The sequence below is a fragment of the Diaporthe batatas genome (genome assembly GCF_019321695.1).
Source record: "Diaporthe batatas strain CRI 302-4 chromosome Unknown Contig00002, whole genome shotgun sequence".
NCBI lineage: Eukaryota > Fungi > Ascomycota > Sordariomycetes > Diaporthales > Diaporthaceae > Diaporthe > Diaporthe batatas.
In genome coordinates, this window is record NW_025408549.1 from 1144271 (window position 1) to 1168555 (window position 24285).

The 24285-nt window shown below is 55.8% G+C and overlaps 8 protein-coding genes across 8 annotated transcripts; 6 read left to right on the forward strand and 2 right to left on the reverse strand.

Annotated features, from left to right (window-relative positions):
* Positions 1 to 1062: 1062 nt before the first annotated feature.
* On the forward strand, positions 1063 to 3880 carry KVR01_001110 (uncharacterized protein; the record flags this gene model as incomplete). The annotated part of the gene is made up of 2 exons (XM_044794756.1): positions 1063 to 1185; positions 1391 to 3880. The coding sequence occupies 2 exons, from the start codon at positions 1063 to 1065 to the stop codon at positions 3878 to 3880; spliced, it is 2613 nt and encodes an 870-aa protein (XP_044649065.1).
* A 493-nt stretch (positions 3881 to 4373) lies between these two features.
* On the reverse strand, positions 4374 to 5798 carry KVR01_001756 (uncharacterized protein; the record flags this gene model as incomplete). Its single annotated transcript, XM_044785496.1, has 1 exon — positions 4374 to 5798. The coding sequence occupies one exon, from the start codon at positions 5796 to 5798 to the stop codon at positions 4374 to 4376; it is 1425 nt and encodes a 474-aa protein (XP_044649711.1).
* A 783-nt stretch (positions 5799 to 6581) lies between these two features.
* On the forward strand, positions 6582 to 7775 carry KVR01_001471 (homoserine kinase; the record flags this gene model as incomplete). Its single annotated transcript, XM_044787262.1, has 3 exons — positions 6582 to 7011; positions 7070 to 7368; positions 7434 to 7775. The coding sequence occupies 3 exons, from the start codon at positions 6582 to 6584 to the stop codon at positions 7773 to 7775; spliced, it is 1071 nt and encodes a 356-aa protein (XP_044649426.1).
* A 1899-nt stretch (positions 7776 to 9674) lies between these two features.
* KVR01_001548 (uncharacterized protein) lies at positions 9675 to 10502 on the forward strand (the record flags this gene model as incomplete). The annotated part of the gene is made up of 1 exon (XM_044789973.1): positions 9675 to 10502. The coding sequence occupies one exon, from the start codon at positions 9675 to 9677 to the stop codon at positions 10500 to 10502; it is 828 nt and encodes a 275-aa protein (XP_044649503.1).
* A 1100-nt stretch (positions 10503 to 11602) lies between these two features.
* KVR01_001253 (uncharacterized protein) lies at positions 11603 to 13380 on the forward strand (the record flags this gene model as incomplete). Its single annotated transcript, XM_044792270.1, has 3 exons — positions 11603 to 11610; positions 11718 to 12343; positions 12398 to 13380. The coding sequence occupies 3 exons, from the start codon at positions 11603 to 11605 to the stop codon at positions 13378 to 13380; spliced, it is 1617 nt and encodes a 538-aa protein (XP_044649208.1).
* A 3710-nt stretch (positions 13381 to 17090) lies between these two features.
* On the forward strand, positions 17091 to 19395 carry KVR01_001165 (uncharacterized protein; the record flags this gene model as incomplete). The annotated part of the gene is made up of 4 exons (XM_044790683.1): positions 17091 to 17226; positions 17488 to 17654; positions 18527 to 18549; positions 19329 to 19395. The coding sequence occupies 4 exons, from the start codon at positions 17091 to 17093 to the stop codon at positions 19393 to 19395; spliced, it is 393 nt and encodes a 130-aa protein (XP_044649120.1).
* A 170-nt stretch (positions 19396 to 19565) lies between these two features.
* On the forward strand, positions 19566 to 20778 carry KVR01_001608 (TOR complex subunit LST8; the record flags this gene model as incomplete). Its single annotated transcript, XM_044782108.1, has 4 exons — positions 19566 to 19587; positions 19675 to 19696; positions 19778 to 20273; positions 20356 to 20778. 4 exons carry the CDS (start codon positions 19566 to 19568, stop codon positions 20776 to 20778), a joined length of 963 nt encoding a protein of 320 aa, XP_044649563.1.
* A 483-nt stretch (positions 20779 to 21261) lies between these two features.
* KVR01_001713 (uncharacterized protein) lies at positions 21262 to 23933 on the reverse strand (the record flags this gene model as incomplete). Its single annotated transcript, XM_044786362.1, has 7 exons — positions 21262 to 21381; positions 21439 to 22759; positions 22815 to 23185; positions 23242 to 23388; positions 23447 to 23557; positions 23614 to 23751; positions 23811 to 23933. The coding sequence occupies 7 exons, from the start codon at positions 23931 to 23933 to the stop codon at positions 21262 to 21264; spliced, it is 2331 nt and encodes a 776-aa protein (XP_044649668.1).
* Positions 23934 to 24285: the final 352 nt, after the last annotated feature.

Below are 24285 nucleotides of genomic sequence, written 5' to 3' on the forward strand. Positions count from 1 at the left end.
GCGAGTCCCCGCTCGCTGCCTGATGTCTCGTGCAGTAGACTAGGTACTTATTATCCGTCGTCCGCTTCCAAAGCCCCAGCCCCGCTCAGCTTCGCAGCTTCGCTGTATCTGCTGCTTCGCTGCATCTACACATATTCCATCTTGCCCGAGCAGGCCCTGCCGAGGTTAAAGCCAGCCCGTACGTGCGCAGCACCCCGACGGATCGACGTGGGCTGCCCGTCCCTCACTTCACGGACTACAGCAGCTGCTTAATTGTTATCGGGGAACCTCACTTACAAGCCCAGACCGCCCGCCCGCTTGCCAGAGCACTATTAGAGCAACTGTGGCCGCCTCCGCACCAGCACTAACACGGCCCAAGCCATCCACTGCTGGACGCCGTCACGTCTCGGCCTATCTGCCAATCACCCGCTGGCCCCAACTCCCCCAGCCCGTGTCAGGTGTGCACTGCAGCAGGTAAGCTTGTGCCATTCACTCACTCACTCGCTCACTTTCCCCTCTGTGCCTCTCCCACGGGTCCCTTCCCTTTTACCTCTGATCGGCCTCTTGCTCCTCGTTGCCTTCTTCCCCTCTCCTCTCTTCCCTTCCTCAATCAGCACGGCATCCTACCTCGCCGTTGTGCCTGTGATTCACCACATCTGTCTCGATTCATCTTCACCTTCCTGCCCTAGGGAAACCCGCCATCTTTCTCACCCTGTTCGTCGACCTGACAAAACCCTCCTCCCAAGCCGTATCCGGCCGATCCACCTTGCTTGTATACGTATGTGCTGCTGCATCACCACCACCACCAACCCCAACCTACCCGTTCCAAGCCACCTGCACCTAGGACACTGTCATCGCCATTCATCTTCATCATTTCAACTTCATAGCACAGTAGGATCCGTCTTACCGTTCACCGCCCCGTGCCCAGACTTACTCGTGTGCCTTGCCCGTCCCAGCTGCAAGTGGCGAGCCGGGACCCGGGCGTCCCACCACGAGAGGCCTCGCCTCACTTCAGATCATCACCACCCTGTCCTAACATCTCTCTAACATCTCTGTCTAGACAGCATTGGCCCCAAATCCATCATGGCTTCGTCCACACCGGCCACTCCTGACACTCTTGTCACCTTGAAGGTCAACTTCCAGGGCAGCACCCGCCGGTTCAAGCTGCCCCTTCGTGACCTCGGTGCTAGCTCGCTGGAAGATAAGGTACGTCATGTTATCTACCAGCGTCTTCGCCATCTGCACCGCCGATTCCGTCTTTTCGTACCCACACCCCTACCCCATCAGGACGACATGAAGCATTGCCCATCACAACGGCACAGCGCCATAAGGAATACCCGTGGCTTTTTGCGTTGACCCTGCCCCCCCCCCCCGCCAGGTGACGGCCTTGCATACTGACGGCTCTGCTTAGATCCGAGCCAGCCTCTGCATTGCTCCTGGAGCCCACGCCACATTCGAACGGTACTCCGATTCCGCTTCGTCCTACGTTGTTCTCGACCACAGCAACATTTCTGTTTGGAAGCAGCTCTACCGTGCTGCCAAGGCGAAGCAAAAGCTCAAGCTCCGAGTGACCCTCAGGGACTCTGACGAAGACGACAAGAAGCCCAGGCCGGTTACAGTCGAGGACGAGCCCGAGACCGAGAACCAAGACTTTGCCCAGAGCAAACCCGAGGCTCCTCTGATCTCCACGGCTCCGTCCGAGGCTGCCGAGCCCACAAGGCCGGCACCAGAGCAGTCCCCAGCTCCTCCGTCCACGTTCCCACCACTGAAGGACCTCGCAGCTTCAGACCTGTCCAATCTTGACAAGATCAAGGCCCTGGACCAGCGCCTGGAGAAGGCAATGAGCCAGCTGCAACTAGGGATGGATAAGTTTGAGTACACCTCTCCTGCTGTCAAGGCTCCAGCACAGGACACCCAGTCAGCGGAGCCCACGTCCGTCTATGTGGCCCCCAAGTCGGCTAACTTCGCGGTCTGCTGTAACAACTGTGACCACACCATACCCGACTCTCACTACCACTGTTCCACGTGCGACAACGGGGACTTTGACCTGTGCCCGGAATGCGTCGAGCAAGGTGTCACTTGCTACAGTGCTGAGCACTGGTTGATCAAGAGGTTCGTCCGAGGTGATTCGATCCTGGTCAGTACCACGGAAAGGATCGCGCCCAAGCCGAAAGCCAGGGAGACTAATGAGCCCACCTTGGCTCACTGTGCCCCTATGAATGAGCGGCTGCCGTCGCCCAGGTTCGCGCAGTTCCCCACCAGAACATGCAATTCGTGCGTACAGGAGCTACCTGACAAGGAGTTCTTGCATTGTACTTCTTGCGAGGACTTTGACCTCTGCAAATCTTGCTTCAAGGGCGACAAGCACGGCCACCACCCCAAGCATGGATTTACCCCTGCCGTGGAGGGCACGCCTCTGCCCTCAGACATCTCCAAGAGGTTGTCCCCTGGCCGTAACCAGCGTCACCACGCCATCTGCGACGGGTGCGAGAAGTTCATCTTCGGTATCCGACACAAGTGTCTCGACTGCCCTGACTGGGACTATTGCGCAGACTGTGTTGTGAACGCCGGCTTCATCCACCCTGCCCACCGTTTCGTTCCCATCTACGAGCAGTTGGTAGATGCCTGCACGCGAACCATTTCGCGTCCTGTCCACTATGGCATCTGCTGTGATGGCCCTCTCTGCAATGGCACCCGCAAGGCCTACATTGTCGGCGAGAGGTACAAGTGCACTGTGTGCCACGACACAGACTTCTGTGCCAGCTGTGAAGCAACCCCGGCCAACACGCACAACAAGACTCACCCCCTCATCAAGTTTAAGACCCCTGTCAGACGCGTGGAGGTCACAACGAAGGGTGAGGATGAGAACGGCCAGAAGATGCCGGTGATGGGCGACCGCCTCATGCGCCACAGGAAGTCCACGACCTCTCAGGCGACGGAGACCACGCCATCCAGCAACATAGCTGCTAGCTCTGTGCAGACTGTCGTCGATGTGAAGCCTACTGTTGGAGGCGGAGAGTCTCACCTTGAGACACTGAAGAAGTGGGAGCGTGCACATGCAGAGCAACGAGACATCGTTGCGGTCAAGCCCGCCACAAGCGCCACAAGGCCTGTTCGGAAATCCGAGATCCCCAGATTTGCCCCTGCGGCCACCAACGCTGCTCCAGAGACCAAGGTAAACAACGACGGCGACGAAGTCGAGAAACTCGTCGCGGTGTTCGAACGGGACACCGTTGTGGACGGCACCGTCATGCCTCAGAATCACGTCTTCGAGCAGACTTGGGTGCTCCGTAACGCTGGCGAGATCCCCTGGCCTGCTGGATGCTCGGTCAAGTTCGTAGGTGGCGACTACATGGGTCACATCGATCCCAACCACCCTGCTCGTCTGCATGATCTTGTCTCTGCCTCCGAGTCGACTGTCTGCTACAATTCCCTGGCGCCAGGACAAGAGTTCTCGTTCACCGTTCTTCTCCGAACACCAGCTCGTGAAGGCAAGGTCATCTCATACTGGCGTTTGACTACCAGCGACGGTCACAAGTTCGGCCACCGCCTGTGGTGCGACGTGACCGTGCAGGCGCCAAAGGCAGTGGAGGAGTTGAAGAAAGAGGAGCCCGCCACCGCTGTGAAGAAAGAGTCTGAGCCCGCATCGGAGACCAGCAGCCAAATGATCTTCCCGAAGCTGGAGAAGGAGTCTCTTGAGGCAAGCACCCACGAAGATATCAAGTCTGAGACGGCTGAGGTTGTTCACGAAGACATCGACGACTTCGAGGACTGCGGCGAGGACGATGAATGGGCGGAGGATGACGACGACGCATTCCTGACTGACGAGGAATATGACATCCTCGACGCATCCGATGAGGAGTACCTCGGCGACCAACAGAGAAGGTCGGAGAGAAAGTGAGCAGGTCGAATGTTTCGCTACAAGGCCGTGACACAAGTGCGGGTCTGGACGAGAAACAGTGTGTGTAGGGATCCGACGGTTTACGATTTTGGTTGGAAGCAAGTCTTGGGTTGATAATGCGTCTCCTTGTATTGTATGCGGTATTTCTTGCAGGTCTTGTGTCTCTCCCTTCCCTCATGATTTCGATGATTTCGAGACCAACAGCAGAGCAACTCGACTCTTGCACCTTTCGGCTCTCCAAACTACCACCTCAACGGAATCATTAGCAAGAACAGAATGTTACTACGTCCTTCTCATGACTTAGGTTACAAATTCGTACTGAAACATCTTTGCAGCGCCCTGATTTGTGTAATCAAGGCTTGTACGCCAGTAGATTTTGCCAGCCCCTGCACAAGGTAGTGGGTGGCAAGCCATCGTCTCCATTGGTTTCTCCTCGTGAACTTGAACGTGCTCGAACATCATTTCGCCCCACCCTCTTCAGCCCGGCTCATGATCAATCAAAGGTCGTCTTCTTGCCCTCTGGCTTCACAGGCGCGCCCGTCAACCTAGCGACGCTGATGTCCTGGCGGAAATTGCTAACCTCTGCCTCCTTGGGTGCAAGTGTGCTGGTCTCGGCGTCCTTGCCTCCTCCGTCGGCGTGGGGCTGTCTCCTCTTGTTGTTGTTGTGCCTGTGGTTGGTACCCTGTGGGTGCTGCTTGTCGCCGCCTGCCTCACGCCTGGCGGGCCTCTCCTTCTGAGCACCGCCGGCGGCACCAGCGGCCCCCTTACCACCGTACCGCTTCTTATATCTTGTCTGGTCGTCCTCTGCCGCTTCGATCTTCAGCCGCCGCCCGTGCAATGTGTTGACCCACCATTTCCGGGTCTTGACCCTGCGCTCCTCCTTTTGTGATTTCGCCTTCTGCGCAGCCTTCTTCTTCTTTTGCTTTTCGTCGTCTTCCTCCCCGTCATCTTCTCCGCCTTTCTCTTCGGCGTCCTTCTCTTCGCCCTCCGGCTTTTCTTCCTTGTCGTCGACATCCATAAAGTCCTCCTCCGTCTCCTCGACCTCCTTGATCTTGACAAACCCCTTCACGGCCCATTCAGCCGCCTCGGGTTCCTTAAACTTCACCCACGCGTAGCCCTTGCACTTGCCCGAGTCCTCGAACTGCGCGACCTTGACCCACTCGATCTCGCCGCAGGTCCCAAACAGCTCGTGGAGGTCGTCTTCGGTGGTCTGGAAGCTGAGGTTGCCGACGAAGATCTTCTTGGTCGTGGGCTTGGGGGCCTCTGCGTTGGCCTTCTCGGCCGCCGCCGCCCCGGCCCCAGCCCCGGCGTCGTCTGCCCCGGCCTTGGGCTTGGCCGGCCGGCCCTCGAAGCTCTTGGCGTCCTTGATCAGCAGCTTACGGCGGTGCCACTCTGTCTCGGACAGTGCGATGGCGGCGATTGTGGCGTCGAACGTGGAGAAGTCGACGTATGCGTAGCCTTTGTTCTCGAAGGGTTCGGCGGCGCCGGCGCCGGCCTCGGACCGCCTCGCGCCCTTGGGCTTTGATGATGGCAGCTTGATGCGCGTGATGTGCTCGGCGGTGATGCTGCCGCCCGAGTTGTCTACCAGCCAGTCGCGCAGGTCGTGCTTGGTGACGCTGAAGCGCAGGTTGCCTATCCAGACGCCGTATAGCGACCGCTCCTTCTTCTTGTCCTTGTCCTTCTTGTCGCCACTGGCGCCGCCGTCCTCCATGTCGCTGGCCTCATCATCTGAACCCTTCTTTGCGGGGAGGGGCTTGCCCTTCTTCAAGAGACGCTTTGCCTTCTTCGACGGGGGCTCGGGCAGGGAGAGGTCGACTTGGATCTCTTCGGGGTCGTTCTTGCGCTTCTTGGACTTTTTGGAGTGCTCGCCGGCCACCTCGGGGCTTTCCAGGGGCGGTTTCTCTGTTTCTGTTGACATGGCTGCAGAGTTTGGTCCAGAAATCGTGGGAGTTGGGCCGGAAGAATGAGATATTCAAAGTATGTACCACGAGCACGAACAGCTGTAGACCAGACTATTTTGGCAGACTAAGAATGGGAGGGAATCAATTGCTGAAATTTTCCCACGCGATAAGGATCACACGGGGTCCGATAAGGAAGGCGGTGGAGCCCATCTCGAGCTGTCTGTCTGCTTGCAGATCCCCCACTGAACAATACTCCAGGTTAGGTCCAGGGAGATAAGTGGCCTGCCTGCATTTAAACATGCGCCTTGTATTTCAGCACCTGGGCAGTCATGAGATACAGCATGTACGATGTGGCCGTGTAGCATTGCCATAACACATTTCCTGGCAGGACTTCCAGCTTTCTCCCGGTAGATAAACATTCGCATAGATGGGTCAAATCCAGGCGCTCAACTGTAGGGCTGAAATGCACCTTGAATCGTGCTATCTGCCCAACAAGTGGGATAGTATGATGGGGTCCACCGCCGCAGAGGCGTCTGTGGTCCGTCATCGGGACTGCTGGGAGAAAGCTCATTTTCAAGCCACGCCAGGCTAATCCAGGCAAACATTCATGTCAAAATCCACCGAAGATACGAAACCCTACTGCAATTGAGTACCAGATCCTGCTCAGAGAAGAGAATAGACCAGGCAGGTGGTTGCTGTCAGCGTCTCTTGGGGTTCAACACCTTCCTCTCTTCCTCTCTCCCCCCCCTCCCTCTCGCAGTCAACCAATAGCCACGACTTGTGCACATCTTACAGCAAACATGGCCTCCGAATCCTTCGTCATCAAGGTGCCATGTTCTTCCGCCAACATTGGGCCGGGCTTCGACGTCATTGGTCTTGCCCTTTCCATGTACCTGGAGCTCCATGTCACCATTGACCGGTCCAAGTCCAGGTCCGAGTATCCTCTGAACTGCCGCGTCACGTACGAGGGTCAGGGTGAGGACTCGGGCGAGATCAGCCTCGACCCTGACGCCAACCTGTTGACCCGGGTAGCCCTCTACGTCTTGCGGTGCCACGAGCAGCGGTCATTCCCGGTGGAGACCCATGTGCACATCAAGAACCCAATTCCGCTTGGCCGTGGTCTAGGCTCGTCAGGTGCCGCCGTGGTCGCCGGCGTGCTGCTGGGCAAGCAGTGCGGCGGACTGGACCACCTGGACAATGACCGCTTATTTGACTACTGCCTCATGATTGGTACGACCTGCCCACATCGTACGGCCCAGGAATATCTCGCTGACGTTTATCATCACAGAGCGGCACCCGGACAATGTGGGCGCAGCACTGTACGGAGGCTTTGTGGGAACCTACCTGAAGCCACTCGCGCCAGAAGACGTGGCACGTATCGAGATTCCTCTGGCCGAGGTCCTCCCTTCCCCGGCGGGCGGGGTCGACACCGGCGCCAGGCCTCCTGATCCACCACGGGGCATTGGACACCACATCAAATTCCCCTGGGCAAAGGAGATCAAAGCTGTGGCCATCATTCCCGATTTCGAGGTCGCCACGGCGAAGGCCAGGGCTGTGCTGCCCGCAGAGTACCCTCGCCCTGATGTGGTGAGTTTGGGATGCGTGTTTGACACACAGGACTTGCCTGTCACGGATGCTGACCTCGAATCTAGACGTTCAACCTGCAGAGAATAGCACTGTTGCCCGTGGCACTGGGCCAGTCACCTCCTGACCCCGACCTGATCTACCTGGCGATGCAGGACAAGCTACACCAGCCGTACCGCCAGACCCTGATCCCCGGGCTGACGGACATCGTCCAGTACATGACGCCAAGCACACAACCCGGGCTGCTCGGGGTGTGTCTCTCGGGCGCGGGGCCGACCATCCTGGCCCTGGCCACCGACAATTTCGAGGAGATCGCAGAGAGCATAATATCCCGGTTCAGGTCCCATAACATCCAGTGCAGCTGGCAACTTCTGGAGCCGGCCGAGGGCAGCCATGTCATCCGGAAGTAGTTGTTGATTGGACTACGGAACGGGAGCAGGGTCGGAGGATCAGGCACTAGAGACTGGACATGCGGGGGCACGCTTATCACCACTCCTCCCTGGAGAAGACGTCTGCCTGCCTTCAGGTGCTGGAGCCGCATTGGGTGATGAAAATGTTGCCCAGAACCGGTCAATACACGTGACGTGATGAGACAGCTATCCAGATACTGTGTAGCCATTGATCAAATTGGAGGGACTGCAGGGCCGGTGCCATTCCTACGACGCAGTAGCGGTGGTGCGTGTGCTTGATCCTAGGCCGAACGTCGTGACCACGATGAATACGTCTCATTGGTCGCCATTGTGCGTGCCACTCATGTGCCGAGGTGGTAGTCTGCTTGCCTGCTCGCCAGCTTGCCTGCTTGTCTCGCAGTCTCGCAGTCTCCTCCCTGCACCTGATCAGGCATTATGGCTCCGAGGTCCTCGGCCTGCTGTGTGCCTGTGAGGTAGGAATTTCAACGTGCAGGGCGACGGTGTTACATGTCTGGACTCTAGAGCTCTGCTGTCTCGTCGCTGGATGCCTGGATGCCTGTGGTTGCTTGCCGGTTGGGTATGTTTGTTTGTTGGCATTGCAGCTTGTCCCTGCGGTCCGGTCCACTCGAACGGCGCCGTCGACGCAATGCAGGCACTGGGGTTCCAAGGCCTTTTTCTTGACTCTTGACCGCCTTTGTTGCCGGGACTCTGAGACTGTCCTGGGTGCCAAAGCACATCGGTACTTAATACCTATTGTGGTGTGCCCACAGGCCCAGGTGCCTCCCTGGACCGGCAGGCAGGCGTAATTACAAGGAGCCGCCACACCTCAGACGGCGGCGAAGGAGGGGCGCCCCAACCCGGGAAAGTGCTTGCAAGTGCTTTGACCAGCTCGGACCAGCTGGAACATCACCAACGGAGCTGCTGCTGGGTATTCCCTCCCTTATTCGCCCTTAGCCGCCATCAGCCTGCCCCTGCAGACCCGAACTGCCTGACTAACTCGTGTGCCTCTCTTCCGTCCCGTCTGCCATTCTGATGCGATTCAATGCCACCGGTCCACTCAGCCGTCCACTTTGGCCCGTCCGCTTTCTCCTCCACCCATCGGCCACGCCAGCGTCGGTCTGAGCCTGAACCTCAACCTTGGGCCTGAACCTGAACCTGAACCTGAACCTGAACCTGCACCCCTCACAATCTCCACCCACAACAACAACAACAAACAAAGCGGGAAAAGGCACCACTAGTTAGCTAGCCGACCGGCCAAGCACGCACACGACTGCGCATCGCTGCTCCCTGCCTACCTAGGTAACCAGGTATCTAGCCAACCTGCGCAGGCAACTCCACACATCCACCATTGGACGGCCGCACTCGAGCCCACCTCTGGCCTGCGAGCGAAACTTCTCCGCTTCCACCCTTCACCACTTTCCTTCGTCCCGACCTCACAGGCGGACCCGCCCAGCGTCAGAATTCGCTCGTCTCCGTCTGCGTCCCCGTCCTCGACGTCGACTCCTTCCCGACCAGCAAACAAGCCCCTTTCGGCATCCGACAGATCTTTTTTTCCCACGCCCGCGATAGCAACGCCGCTCTCTAGCACTCATTCACGACACCATCACATTACTGGGCGGCTCGCCTGCGTCAACGCCAAGATGAACGTGCTGTTGTCGCAGCCACCTGTCTTCCCTCATCAGCACGAAAACAACCGCCTCTCTCCATCCCGATCTAGTATGCATCACTCCTTCTCCCTTCTTCGGTTCGAACGATACAGCCTCACATTGTCTTGTCCGAGTCTCCGTGACTCAAGGAACATGTTGAGATCAAGATCTTGAACACGCCTTAGACAACCCAACGATTTGCTACGTTCTTGGCGCTGACGTTCGGTTCTCACCAGTCTCCCCTTTTACAAACATGACCTCCACCTCACGGAAACGGAAGGCGTCTGACGACGACATGGATGAGATGAGCGTCTCACCCCAGAGCTCTCCTGCCCCCCATCAGAGACAGCTTGCGAGACCATCAAAGAAGAGCAGGCTTCCTGAGCCTCCCTCCCGAACACTGCCGCTCCCCCGATTACTCGAAACCCTCAACAACGATCAGTTACGGACTGTGCTGCAGAGGATATGCGAGCGTCGCTCAGACATACAAGAGGAGGTCCTCAGCGGCGCTCCACGCCCGTCTGCCGCTTCCACACTCCAAGTCTTGGAGGGTTACCAACAAAAGCTGGCCGAGTCGATGCCGTACGGCCACTCCAGCTCCGACTACGCATACTACCGAGTAAAGCAGCCACTGGCCGCTCTGGTCAGCGCCATCATGGACTTTACGCCACAATACCTCCCCCCGATCGAGAACCAGGCCGATGTATCGCTCATGTACTTGGACGGTGTCACCAAGGTCGCTCATTCGATGCCCAACTGGGACAGTCAGACCTACCGGCACCACAAAGATCATGTGTACGACGAGATAAGCAAAGCATGGACGATGGTGGTCACGGAGGCGGCAAAGCGTGGTGGCGGATTTGCCCTCCACAGGGATGGATGGGACCAGGTTCTGGCCAAGCACAACGACCAGGCCGGAGGACGGTTGCAACCAGCAGTGACCGCCCTGTCGAGTAATGTGGGATGGTCCGGCAGCACGCAGAATCCGAATGCCCAGCCTGGTGCCTCCGAACAGAACTCGATCCTGGACCAGCTCCTGAACGGGTCTTACGGGGCTCCCGTCCGCGTCGGACCCTTCTAGAGTCGGGGTCATGCGTCCTAGGCCGTGGGCAATGCTATCGAAGCAGTGTCTTGCATGGGCTTAAATAGGACAGAGCTGCACACACGCCCACACAGATATTGTGCAGGATGAGAGGTGAACCATTTTCTTTTGGCGTTTAGAGGGGCGGCATAGACACGGGGGATCACACATCATGGCGGCGTTATTCTCATGGTCTCCGCGTCATTTTGATATCCATCTATTCATTCTTCCCCAGCTCCCCGTCACGGGACTGATTATGTTTCCGTACAGGGTGGAAGGGCATCATTGAGGAAGATTTTTGACTGGTTTTCCTTCTTTTCTTTCTCTTTTTTTTGTAACCAATGAGCCTGGTAGTGAGCATCGTCGCTTGTCGGCCCACAAATTCAAGCACCTGTCATCAGTTATAGCGTGAATAAGAGGACAAGGGAAAGGCATATGTAGATAGGACAACTTGTTGGAAAACGGAGGCCCTTTGGCCGTTGCCAGTGACACGCACCTCGCCATACTGAAGGTGGTGACGGATTACCCAAGTCCACTCCCCTCCCCCTCCAAAAAGAAAAACGGCCCGCAAAATAAGAAAATAATGTAGGACTGTCACACTAGGCCGTCAATGACCAAGCCGTCGGAGCAGCTGACCGGCCTGCTCCAGCTGTGGTGCTGACATGATTGCTGTTTGAACTGCATCAGACGTTCCGACTCGTGTACTGCGAAGCAACGAAAGACCAATTGTCTCGAAAGCAATTGGATTTAAACTGAGGGGAAATGGCACGGGTAAAGAATAACATTGTGTTTCGCGGTTTATTTTCTCTTATGCCTTGTCTCGTTTACCTTGGTTAGCTGGCCGTAGCTTGTTAGCGGGCCTCGGCTTGATGTAAAGGGCTGGGTCACGTGTCGACGCGGTACTCGGAGCGGCCATTATCAACAAGGCGCCCGCCCAGGCACGTCTCCAGGCACGTCTCCAGGCAGAGGGCGCGTCAACAACCACGAAAGACGGCTCGTATGGCGTGAGAACCGCCCGTCCTTGAAGTTTTCGATTCCCCACCACAATCAATACAAGATCAAGCATCCCGACCGTGCATGCTACTTGGAAGCACGCCAAAATGCCTGCGTAAGTTTTCATCTGGGCCAAACCGTTCCCAGCCTACGCAACGCGCAGTCGCGTCTTCGACCATCGCGACTCACCACTCACTGACGACTTGCCTTCCCGCGATGTAGCCCAGGCCAACAACACACCATAATCGCCAACCCTTTCGAGGATGTAAAGCCCCATATCTCAGAGTACACGGCGCAGGAGATCGCCACCCTCCAATCCCGCCTCGAGAAACAACTCGGGCCAGAGTACCTGTCTGCACGTTCGGGGCCTTCGGGACAGAAGGTCCACTACATCGCTGCGGAGAAATGCATCGCCCTCGCCAACGAGGTCTTTGGCTTTAATGGCTGGTCATCCGCGATCAGAAATATAGTGACAGACTTTGTCGACGAAGACCCACAGACTCGAAAGGTCTCGCTTGGGCTGTCCGTGATCGTCCGCGTGACACTGCGCGACGGAACTTTCCATGAAGATATCGGCTATGGCCACATCGAGAACTGCAAAGGCAAGGCGGCAGCTTATGAAAAGGCCAAGAAGGAAGGGACCACCGATGCACTGAAGAGGGCACTGAGGAACTTTGGAAACGTGTTGGGCAACTGCATATACGACAAAGACTATCTCAAGAAGGTCACAAAGATGAAGCTCGAGCCCAACAAGGCTTGGGATGAGAGCGGGCTGCATCGACATGCGGATTTTGCCAAAAAGCTTGAGGTCAAGCAAGAGCCCCCAGCCCAAGATATTGGCAGCGCAGGTTTGTTGGACACAATCTCGGTCAGGAATTTGCGTCGCTGATTCGGTCCTGCAGCGCAGTCCGCTATGGAGTCTTTCGAAGACCTCCTCGGGGAATTTGATGAAGTGGATTTCAACATGGTGGATGATGATAACCCCGACGAAGTATCTTTGCCCGAAAGCGCGAGGCCCACTCCTCAGCTGAACAACAAACCCAACCCACAAGCAATGCAGCCACCTTCGAGGCCTCTAGCGAGATCACACTCAGCAGGAAATCCACCTCGACCACCGCAACCTCCCGCGCAAGCGCAGCACAACGCGCGACCTGGAGGTCCGAATCAGCCTGCTCAGTACGCTCCACGACCCCAACAACAAAACCAGAACCGGCCTCAGACCATCGGTTCAATACAGAACAGTAAGTCAAGCAACAGTGGCCCCCTTCCTGCCCCGGCACAGGCGACGGGTGACACGGGGGCCGTGGGGTTCTTTTCCGCCCGCGCTGTAAAACAGCTTGCTGGTCAGAAAGACGACGAAGTCAAGCTTCCTAGCACGCCCTCAGCCGGCCACGCCTTCAACCCTCATGCAGAAACCCCCTCGGTCTTCAAGACACCCGGAATTGATTACACCAAGTCACGGCCGGTCACAAGAGACATTTTCATGCACTGCGCACCGGCTGAGCCAAAACAAGGTGAAGACAGCGGCATTGGAGACATAGACCTTGGCCTGATGCCATCCACCCCTTCCTCGAACAACGGCTTCAGCCGGTCCGGGGCTGCTCAACAGCCGGGCCAGAGGGGCAATGTCGTCAACCCACAGCTGAACCAGACGAGACGTATCGGGGCGCCGATGGGCCCGGGTAGCCCCTTGGGCAACAGGGGCCAGTACCGCCCGCCGACTTTCAAGAGGCCCCCGCCCGGTGAGGGGAACCACGGAATTGCGGCTGGAGGTGGTGGAAGGCCGGCGCTGACCGAGGTCTCGACGAATGGCACGGTTGCGGCGGCTGGTGCGGGGCCTGGAGGTGGCGTTGGTGGTGATCCGAAGAGGCAGAAGATTGTTTGATGAGACGTTTCGACGGGAATGGAATCACGAGGTCCATTTGCTGGTGTTGTCGACTCCGGCTGCGGCATGCACGTATTGAGCAGGGTTGTTACAAGGTCACTAGGAAACCTTCCGCATCTGGGCGCTTTGGAGTTTTCTAGTTTGTTATTTTTTTTCAGTGGTTTCCGGCGTGGAATCAGTGTGCGAGAAGCAGTGAAAGTATGGATTGCTGAGCGTCTTCGCTACCAGTCGCAGTCGTCTTACTGTAAAGGTCAAGGTCCACAGTTGCCATAACCATACGTATAGAACCTTTCAATCTTGACAACTCAGGACTAATTGTGCATGGCTTGCTCGCGGAGCATGCACCGTCGGGTATTGGCTTCCAGCAATGCAGGCTTGAAGGCTTGGGAGCTGTCCGTGACTAATTTTTCGCTCCAAGCTGTTGATCGTTTTGCCAGCTGGCTTGCTGGCTTGCCAGCTTGCACAACAGGTGTGGCGAATTGCCTTACCCTCCCCCCGGGGTTCTTCGCCACGTGCTGTTGGCGATGAGAGTTGGCAGAAGATCACGCACCACGGTCTTCTTGATCCCCCTTTCGAAGCTTCACTCACAGCTAAACACAGAGCCTCTATCGCATGAGGACCAAAACACGTTGCACCTATCTCAAAATCTACGCAAAACTGCCATGGTGTGAAAGAAATACAAACTATTTCCAGGGCACACTTTCACACGTATTGTGTGGTTTCGCTTCTATTCCGTATACGTCCGAGGACATACATGGCGCCTTCATACGGTGGTAAGCACTCAAGACCCAGCGCTTGGAAAGAATACGATGACACGTACTGTGAATCATGAATCCAATACTGTAATTCACGCCCATGCAATGTTTTGCGAATCAAGATTGGAATTGATTTTTTCAGTTGAGTATATATGCCTGCAGGATGTCTAGCACTTTGCAGCCTAATGATTGTTCTTTTGGGTGATAATTCCGGTATCGTCAGTGTAAAAGTTCGAGAACTTCCAGATGTCTGTTGGAACAGCAACGAGTTCTGCAAGTGTTCGACAAGCTGGAACGTGGAGATACAGGTATTTCAATACTTGCGTGTGATTACATGAGATGAGTACACATGTCGGCCTGTGGGGATCTTTCATCCTTTCTAGAGAAAGTGCTGGACGGAATCACATCTGATGTGGGAGGCCTGGGCAGGGATGGAAAGGGATACCGCCGAACCCACGGCTGAACATTTGCTTTCTTCAGACTGGCAGTTTCTTATTGCCATTGCTGCATTCGGGTCCTCTGTGGACCTGTTCTCGGATACTGCACGCAGAGGTTTCCTCCAATTCGAGAATATAGGTGGTCCTTGGTTGAGAGTACCATCGCAATTGCCATTGGCATATCTTGAAATACTTTAACATCAGATGCGTCAGATTCTTAACAATTGTATACCACTCCAGGCTCATGGATAGTGCCTCTGGAAGTCAATATCATGTCGGTTGTCAACTGAAGGAGACATGTCGAAAGTCCCAAGTTCGCCCAGCTTTAAAACCTGGAAACCTTGGAGAGGAAGGAGGCACCACCTCTCCCTAGACTAATAAACCAGACACATACCTACCTAGGTAGGTACGTCCGTGACTTTGTTCCATCATCTGTACCACTCACCCTATCAACTAGAAACCACCTTGTAGCAAGTTCGAGTTGCTATCAGCTGGTGGCCGAGACATGCATCAAGCTCTTCTTCAGCCATGTGTCCATTCATTCTTGGACTGCTCAAGATTGCACGATTATCGCATAAGTGTGCTGATGCCAAGCAAGCATCTGCCTTCCGACACCCTCTCAGCCACTCACTGATCAGCTCTGTTGTAGTCCAGATGTCCCGACCTCGGGAGGTCGACAATGTCGTTTTCGCAGCGGGAACGAACAGGTTCCGGACATGAGACCTCTCATCACGGGTCATGGCACATGACACCTGGCTAATGCTGTCCATGGCCAGAGCTTTCGACTCTTCGTGTTACAGATGACCAAGCGGCCGCGTAGCAGCAGCTAAGCGAACGAAAAAGAAATGTCACTCTTGTGCTAACAAGCAGACGAGGCGGCAGGTAACAAGGCGGCCGCACAGCATGGTTGCACTGCGTCTGTACAAGCTACAAGCATCTGGATAAGCAATCACCTCCGTGGACCGGCCGGGAGGGGTAATTGGCGAGGCTTTACTTTGTCCCGGAATCGTGTCCCAGCGAGGGAGACCAGGCTATCAGGTCTCAAATGTTGGGGCATTCACAGCCCAAGGAATGGCAAAGTCAAATAAACCACATGGGACTGCCAGAGGGCCAACATCGAAATGTTTACGTACAGCAGTTGCCAGCCAGTCGTCTCGATGGAGTCAACACCTCAAGAGGACGGTCCTGCCTACATCATCCGAAGTATTCGGGAACTCTGCTGTGCCATTCCTGTTCACCGGCTCGGATGGTCGGCCGTCTCCTCTGCCGTTCGCTTAAGCCCTTGCCCCAGCCAGAGCGACCTCCACACCGATCCGTCGAACCCTCTTGCAACACATATTGCAATGACTGGCTGTCCTGTCGCCTTCTACCGTGAGGCGAAGGTTTCGCAAGCACCATGGAAGCTTCATAACTTCTTCAAGGAGGATCGTTCCACGGATGCATGGCGCGCCATGCACCCGCCCGCCTGCAGTTATCTTACCGATAGCAAAACTGGCAGAACTGTGGGCGCCAACCTTGTTTATCTATCAGACGGCTCCGGGTCCCGAGCCGTCTTGTTGGCCTGGCTCACGCACCCAGCATGCAACTCGTGTCTTGGGGGCGGATACATGCAGAAGCATCTGCCTGGTTCAGCCCACTGGACCTGATCGATCTTTACTTGATGCCAGATAGAGTCACCGCGACCCTACCAGAGCCGTGGAGCGTGTGATCATCCCAGAGCGACCGTCCCTAGGACAGAAGCATGGGATGTTACCACGGGACGGGTCAGCTCGAGTCGTAAGAAGGCAGCCGAGACACATCGGAAATGATCCTGGTTGCCAGTCGAATATGTGACGAGGTTCTTGTAACAATGTTTGTCATGATGCTCGGAATTACGATCGGAGCAGGCTGGAATTCCAAGAGTGTTCGGCAGCTCTAACGGCTGATAGCTGGGATATTCCCTCCCACAAGGCCATATACTCAATATCTTCATGGCACGCCCCACACCGGTGAGTGTTACAAAACAGTCACTGAGTGAACCGCCTAACACCTGAGGCGTGCCTAAGTGGGAGAGCATTCTGCAATGTTCGCCTCGTTCTACTGCCGCCCTTTGCATCTCCTCCGTGGCGCCCCTATCCCGGGGTTGACCGGCTCAAACCAGCGATCACTTGAGCAACTTACGGTGCCAATGAGATGCTGGAATGGCAAGTGACCGTGTAGGTATGCAACGAATGAGAAGTATGGTGAATCACAATGGAAGACGTGGGTATACCACCTGGGCAGACACCAAAGGGGCAACACCTTTTGCGACCAACCCTTGGTGTGGTTATCAGCACCTAGCCGTCTCACTTGCGTGTTGATTGAGTGTGACTCGAGGATTTTGTTTACTTAAACGCATTGGATTCCTGTGACATTCCGAATCCGGCGCCGCCCCCGAGCTGCTTCAACAGGCCCCCGAAATATCGAACGAGCTGGCGTCGAAGCTTTTACCCCAGCTGATTTACTGGTCGACGTTCTCTCGCTCCTTGTCCCACCGAGGATGCCGAACGAGTACTATGCTGATGACCCACCCAAGCTCCCGTCCACAGGAGACTACACTTGCGGCTGTATTGGTGGCAACCATCCCGTTGAGTGCTCCAACTGCCGCGGGAATATCTGGTCTTATGGAAAGCTGGGCGGAAAGTAAGATTTTCTTTGTCTTTCGTTGTCTTTTTTTCCCTTTTTTCCAACGACTGCTCGTTCCAATGTGATGGTATTCTGATATTATCTCAGACCATGTCCTGCCTGTAATGGTAGCGGCACACAAGTAAGCAGGACTCTGCGGGCACATAGTTCCTTGTGAACGTCTTGGGAGCGGTGCTTCGCAAGGGCGTAACCTACCGGAGCACCCGTGGACCTCATAAAGAAGGATAGCAGTTAATACGAGAAACTGGCAGTGGGTGAGGTGTCCAAACGGTTGTGCTCAACTTGGCACTGTCACTGCTTCCTCAAGTGGGAGTTATCGCAGCAGGCCGACGTCGGGAAGCAGCCCGTCTACGAAACCTTCAAGGCAGCACCATACAACTTCGCGTCGAGGATAATGCCCCGAGGACCGCAACTTGAAGTGCTCAGCCAGTGTGGGACAAAACTCTAGAAGGGAAGGCCTGTTGCAACAATGGCCTTGCTGTGTTCGATCCTGTTTACTCTGTCCAGGCGGTGGTACGGAAGCAATGTGTCATTCGGGGTTCGTCTTTCGCAACCGCAGTCTCTTCCCTCTCTCTCTTTCAGCTGGCGCCACAGCGCTGACTACGTCACCACTCGCTTCGAGATCTCGTGTCGGGGCACAGCCGGAAGGGAAGTCTCACATTTATTCCTGGTAGCCAATTTTGTGAAGCAAATAAGGCAAATTTCTGTTAGCGCTGTGATCATTTAGCCATACCGGTATACGCAGCTTGAGATTGTCCTTCACTGGCAGTATATCTCCAGATCAGGGCGGGCAGGGGGAAGATTCTTGGGCTCAAGGACTAACAAAATACACGTTCATAACCAAGTGCTTCACGCCTTTGCACCGTGTCATATTCGACATTATACATCACTGAGACTGACATGAAAGGGTAGACATGATGCTAGCGGGTATGCAGCTCCTGAACAAGAAAGAGAGCTGGCCGAACCTTTGATGAATCGGAGCGCGCTCAGACCGTCTTGGAAGGGCTGACATTTCTTCAATATGCTCAAATTGCTGCAAATTCCACAGGTCTAGCTGGAGGAGGTGACATGTGCAGAGCGTGGAAGTGCACTTACCTCAGTACGTAAGTACCTAGGTAGGTAGGCTCCTCAGGCTAAGGCCAGCATCGAGCCCGCCTTAAGTTCCGATTCCTTCAGAACAGACCTTTGCAAGCAATGTGCAGAATGGGCGAGACCAAGATTTGGATTGGGCCACCCCAAAGTTTGAGCAGATTGATATCCCGGACGCTTAGTTATGTTGCCCAATTCGAGAAAACATTTGAAGATTGCTGGCTGCTGGAAGTTGTCTGGGCTTTTGCGAGAATGCCAAAACCAGGCGGCGCCCTCAATTGACTACAGATGAAGGGATCAAGTTTAACCTGAGGAATCAAGTGCTTGTATTTGTAGAAGCAGCCCGAAGTCTCAAAGGCATGTGCACTAGCACTAGTTAAACGGCTGGGGGAGGCCGCCTCTTTGCCAAGTACCTAAGTCCCTAGGTAGGCAGGTATTCGTGTCCGGATCAGTGGCCGCCAGCTCTCCGTCTTGCGCAGGCTCGCAAAACGCCAGTTCAGGCAGTAATAGGTGCAAGGATCCAAGATCTGGCGAGAAAGCGCATTTGATGGCGCTCAATTGCGGAGGGGTGTTTTGCTCACTCCAGCTTTGCATGAAGTAGACAGTCAAGTTTGCAATCATCGTCTTTCTGATAGGAAACAAGTCGAAGGGTGTTGAGCAGCCATCCATATGTGGCTGGACGACAGAACACATGCAGCCACGTAGAAATGGGCATCTAGAAGACGGTTCTGCAAGTCTCGACACGCTGCGCGTAGTGTAAAATGGAGGTTATATCCACAAAGGCAATTTATTGGGACTTTTTTTCTAACCTCATGAGAGATAGAATAAGACCAAGATAGACGGAAAACATAGAGCTGACACAAGTTGACGTGAGACTGTCTATCAGTTCTTTGCATGCAGCACACCACACACTGCCTTTCAATGCAAGTCACAGCACAGATTGGAATTCAGCAGAATACATGCCAGAAGTGCCGTGCAATGAATAACTACACTACTTACCTAGGTACCTGGGTACTTGGGCACCTCGGTGCGGCAGTGGGTGGAACGCGTCCCCGCTGAAACGTCACTAGGTGCTGCAGGGCCGCAAGCTCGGCCTGGGGTTGAGCCTCACCACAACGAGTGCCCCACTAATAAGGCTTCACCCGACCTGAAGCCCCAGCAAGTTGCAGGTACATCTGACAGTCGCATCGCCGAGGTTTCTCTCCAGCCCATGATGGACAGACAGTGTCCCTGAGGCAACATGTCCGTCATTCTCTGCACCGGTGAGTACGGTTCCCCCTCCTGGCTTCCTCCCACACCACAGTTGCTCGACCGTTTGGCCGACCGTTTGGCTGACCTTGGCTTCCCAGCTGGCTACGACCACACGATACGGTAACCCACCCTCACTCGCGACCCCGTGCTCACCTCGGGCGCGCACCTGCTGGCTGACACATTGTGGGCGCGTGTTTCCAGGTTCTGGGAGGCTCTCTCGGGCATCTGTTCCCGCACGATCCAGCACCCGGACTCGCAGGTCAACCGGCTGTGCATATCGCCCGACAAGCGCTTCCTCGCCGCCGCCGGCCACCACACGGTCAAGCTCTTCGACATCAAGTCCACGAACCCAAACCCCTTGCTCACCTTCGAGGGCCACACGGGCAACATCACCGGCGTCGCCTTCCACTGCGAGGGCAAGTGGATGGTCACGAGCTCCGAGGACGGCACCGTCAAGATCTGGGAGACGCGCAGCGGCACCATCCAGCGCAGCTACAACCACGGCAGCCCCGCCAACGACGTCGTCATACACCCCAACCAGGGCGAGATCATCAGCTGCGACAGGTCCGGCAGCGTGAGGGTCTGGGACCTTGCCGAGAACAGCTGCTCCCACCAGCTCATCCCCGAGGAGGACGTCTCCGTCTCGAGCGTTACCGTCGCTACAGACGGCACCCTGCTGTGCGCCGCCAACAACAACGTAAGGGCCAACCCATCCACCTGCCTCACCCCCCCCCCCCCGGCCCCGGGGCGGTTCTTGCTGATTTTAACAACCCGGACAGGGAAACGTCTTCGTCTGGTCCCTGATCCAGACCTACGACCGCACTGAGCTGCAGCCTATCACGCAGTTCTCAGCCCACAAGGAATACATCACGCGCATCCTGCTGTCCCCGGACGTCAAGAAGCTGGCGACCTGCTCCGCCGACCACACCGCCAAGATCTGGGAGGTCGACGTCGAGGAGGCTGCCCGCCCGGACGAGGGTGGCTTCCCCCACCCCTTCCCCCTCGAGGCCACCTTGACCGGTCACCAGCGGTGGGTCTGGGACTGCGCCTTCAGCGCCGACTCGGCCTACCTCGTCACCGCCTGCTCCGACCACTACGCCCGCCTCTGGGAGCTCCACAGTCAGCAGATCATCCGCCAGTACAACGGACATCACCGGGGCGCGGTCTGTGTGGCTCTAAACGATTACTCCGAGGCGAGGTAGCGAGAGGCTGAGCCGGATGCACGTGGGTAGGTAGTATGTCCTGATGAGGAAATGAAACAAGAAGTGGAAGGGGGCACCAGATAGGGGACTCAGGAGCCGCAGGACTATTCCCGAGCCTGCGGTCCGGTGCTGTTGTGAGGCTCGAGTGGAGCTGGCGAATGGGACGGACAGGACGGCGTCGACAATGGGCATATTGAGCAAGCCTTGGGATTTTCGTTGCCCTCTTGGAACCACACTCGTGGTACTTTGTACCAATTCACTGATTTGAAATCTACGCATGAGAATGGCCCTTGTTTGTATCCGTCCTATTTCCAGTGCCGGACAATCAGTCCAATGCTAAATGAATGCACTTTCCAAACCGGATTACCGAACTCCTTACTTCATATGAATGCCGAATAAAGCGCTGGTCCACCCGTACACAACCGGGGAAAACAACGAATATACATTACCGTCATCCGCACATAGGCATGCCCTTGCATTGCTTTACCAGCCATCCCCCCACCCGTCTTCATCATCGTCTGCTTGCTTTGGCTTCAAATCAATCTTCTTGGCTGGCGTTGGCTTTACAGCAGGCTTCGCGACAGGCTTCTTGCTTGTTGTCGTCTTTCCACTCTCGGGGTTTGCCTTCTTGAGTCCCTTTGGCAGCGGCTTACCACCGACCTTGGATTTCTGCTGTGCGGCCAGCCAGCCAGCAAAGTCGGGCTCTTCATCATCGCCGAATGGTTGTGCGCTGCCGCTGCCACTACTGCTGATATTCCGCCTAGGTTCCTTCTTTGCCACGGGCAAGGTAGCTGATGAGGCCATGGAATCATTCGCAGCTGTTGATCCGTCATCGAAAAAGTTGTCGTTGTCGTCCATCTCATCCATGTCGCCCCAAGCATCGCCCTCGTCCTCTGCTGGATTAACCTCTGCGGAAAATGCATCCGCACCCCATTCAGTCGAAGGAGCCCTTGCGAGTGTTGAGGATGCAGGCTGCGGGGACTTCATAGCTTGACGGTGCAAGGTCGATGCGGATGAGGTTGCCACTGGCACAGGGCGCTTTGTCTCTGGGGTCGGCGCCGAGCCGTTCGGGGCAGTTGGCTGAATCTCACCCGCTGCTGAGGAGATCTTATTCGTGAATGATGAGATGGCCCATCCAGCCCATGACGCTGCAGCGGACTCTGTCGGCTGCGGAGTACCCATACGCGGTGCTCCTGCGTGCTCACCGGTCTGTTGGGGAGGAAGAACGGTATCGGGCATGTCTTCGGCGGCCTTCTTTATCTTTAGCATGTAAATGTCCATCGTCTTCGTTGCCTGGTCTCGAACAATCCTCTCCTTGTCAATCAATGAAGGACAAATAGCGGGGAGGATCTTTAACGCTATGTCTTCATTTGAGAAACAGTCGCCGGTGACAGCAAGTGCCATGAGCGCAGCATTCCTCCCATGAACAAAAGGGTCTCGGAGAGAGCGAGTAAAAGCCGCAATCAAAACCTTGCTTCTGGAGGAAGTACCTAGATTCTTCGCAATCTTGCCCAAGCAGATGGTGGTATTTGTGCGGATGCCTGGCTGTTCGTCATTTGCGGTCTTGGCAAGACACTTCAGCAGCTCTCCATTTATAGTACGATCGGATAGCTTGCCGATGATTGTGAGAACAGACTTTAGTGTTTGTTCTCGAACGACTGGTGCCAGATCGGTGAAGCCTGACACAAGATTTGGGAAAATCTTGTCGTTCACTATCTTTTGCGATAGTCTATCGATCATCAGAGGTAGGTTGTCAAGCAGAGATACTCGAATGGCCCTGTCAGGGTTTTGGAACAGCCGTATCACTACAGGCACTACCTTCGAGTCGAAGTCGTCATTTGACAATTTCGACGCGATTTTCATCACGACACTGAAGGCTTTGGGTCCGCCGCCTCCAAATTCGACTGACTTGAGCAGTTCGGGAAGCACCTTCATCTTAAAGAAGTCTTCGGGGAAGTCGTCTGTGAGTTGTTCAAGGTCGCTGCGCAGTTGTCAATAAAAAGCCCCCGCTTGCTGGACAGAATCAGAACACGTACTTCAGGAATTCCTCCCGCTCTTCCGCGGATTTGACACCCAAGTTATCTACCCCGTCGGTCAACTTGATAAGCGGCGTGTCAAAAAATGACCCGCGACGATGACCCTGTTCGATGAAGTGACCGACGCTAAGTCTAGCCTTGGGATTGTTGTTGACCAGCCGCTTGTAACTCGCATGCATGCTGGGAGGGATATTCTTGGTCTGACCAGCTTGGCTACCGCCTGCATAGTCGCCATTGAAGGCCTCAAAGATCAAAGTGCCCAAGTTGAACGAATCGACGGCAGAGTGAGGGGCCTTTTTAATGGCGTCCCAGCCTGATTGGAGCTCCGGAGGTGCGTATCTCGCAGAATCGGGCACCATGCTCCCATAGGTCTATGGTAGTGATGGTCAGTTTTGGTGATTTGAGGTGGCCTTTCAAGAGCGCATACATATATGATGGCATCATCGTCCTTGACATTGCTCAAGAGCTCGAAGCCGCCGATCTTCCACTCTCCGCTTTCCGAGGTATATATTGACCCGACCCTCATGTTGCCGTGGATCGACGAGGCCTCATCGTTGATGAATTTGAGCGTCCGCTGGCAGGTGGTCAGCACACGTGCCTATGTGATATCGCAGGCAGCTGAGTCGGCATACCGCTACGCTATATATGCCCCACTTCGTGGTCTCGGGGCTGAGGCTCTTCCGTTTCACATGCCATCGCAAGGGCACCAATCGCTCCGTGGCGATGTAGATGTACGTGTCGGTCTAACAGCCGTCTGATCAGTCGCGATTCTGCACCGAGAGGCGGCATGAAGATGTACCTCGACCGTATCCAAGACCTTGATCACGCCGGGGTGACGCAAGGTGCGGAGCTTCTTCAGTGCGTTCTTCGCGAGTGGTAGTCGGGACCTGTTGGCGGTGATGTCGAAGGAGAAGATGCTGCAATTCGACCCGTCCTCCTGCGGCGCATGTCAGGACCCTGTTCGCCTCGTGCAAGGGTTGTATACCTTGTGCATACACGTCTGGTGCCATTGTGCAGGGTCCATATGGACTGGTCGACATCGACGACGTCGCCGAAAGAGTATGGGAACGCGGGACCCTTTGCGATTGCAGATGCGACGGCGGACTTTAGGAAATCCATGGCGGCGATGCACCCGGCTTGGACAGATGCGATGGCTGGCTACTAAGTACCCATAGAAGTCTTCCCGGGCGGTAGGAGGAATCTCAGATCGGGTCCTGTGAAAGGGTAGGTTGTGAGGGTGCTCGCTCTGGCCGCAGAGGACACAGCGGCAACTTCAGGAATCAGGTTGCCTCTGCCTCGACTTGCGACGCTTCCTCTGATCCCTCCCCCAAGAGCTCAGGGTTGAGAGGACAAGGTCGCGTTCAGAACGGGCAGCTACCGGGGCGGCAGGGCGGCAGGGTCCCCGCGCTAGTCCGAAAAGAGGGCTGGCCTGGGCGGTGGTGAGGGGCAGAAGGCTAGTCAAAAGTGATCA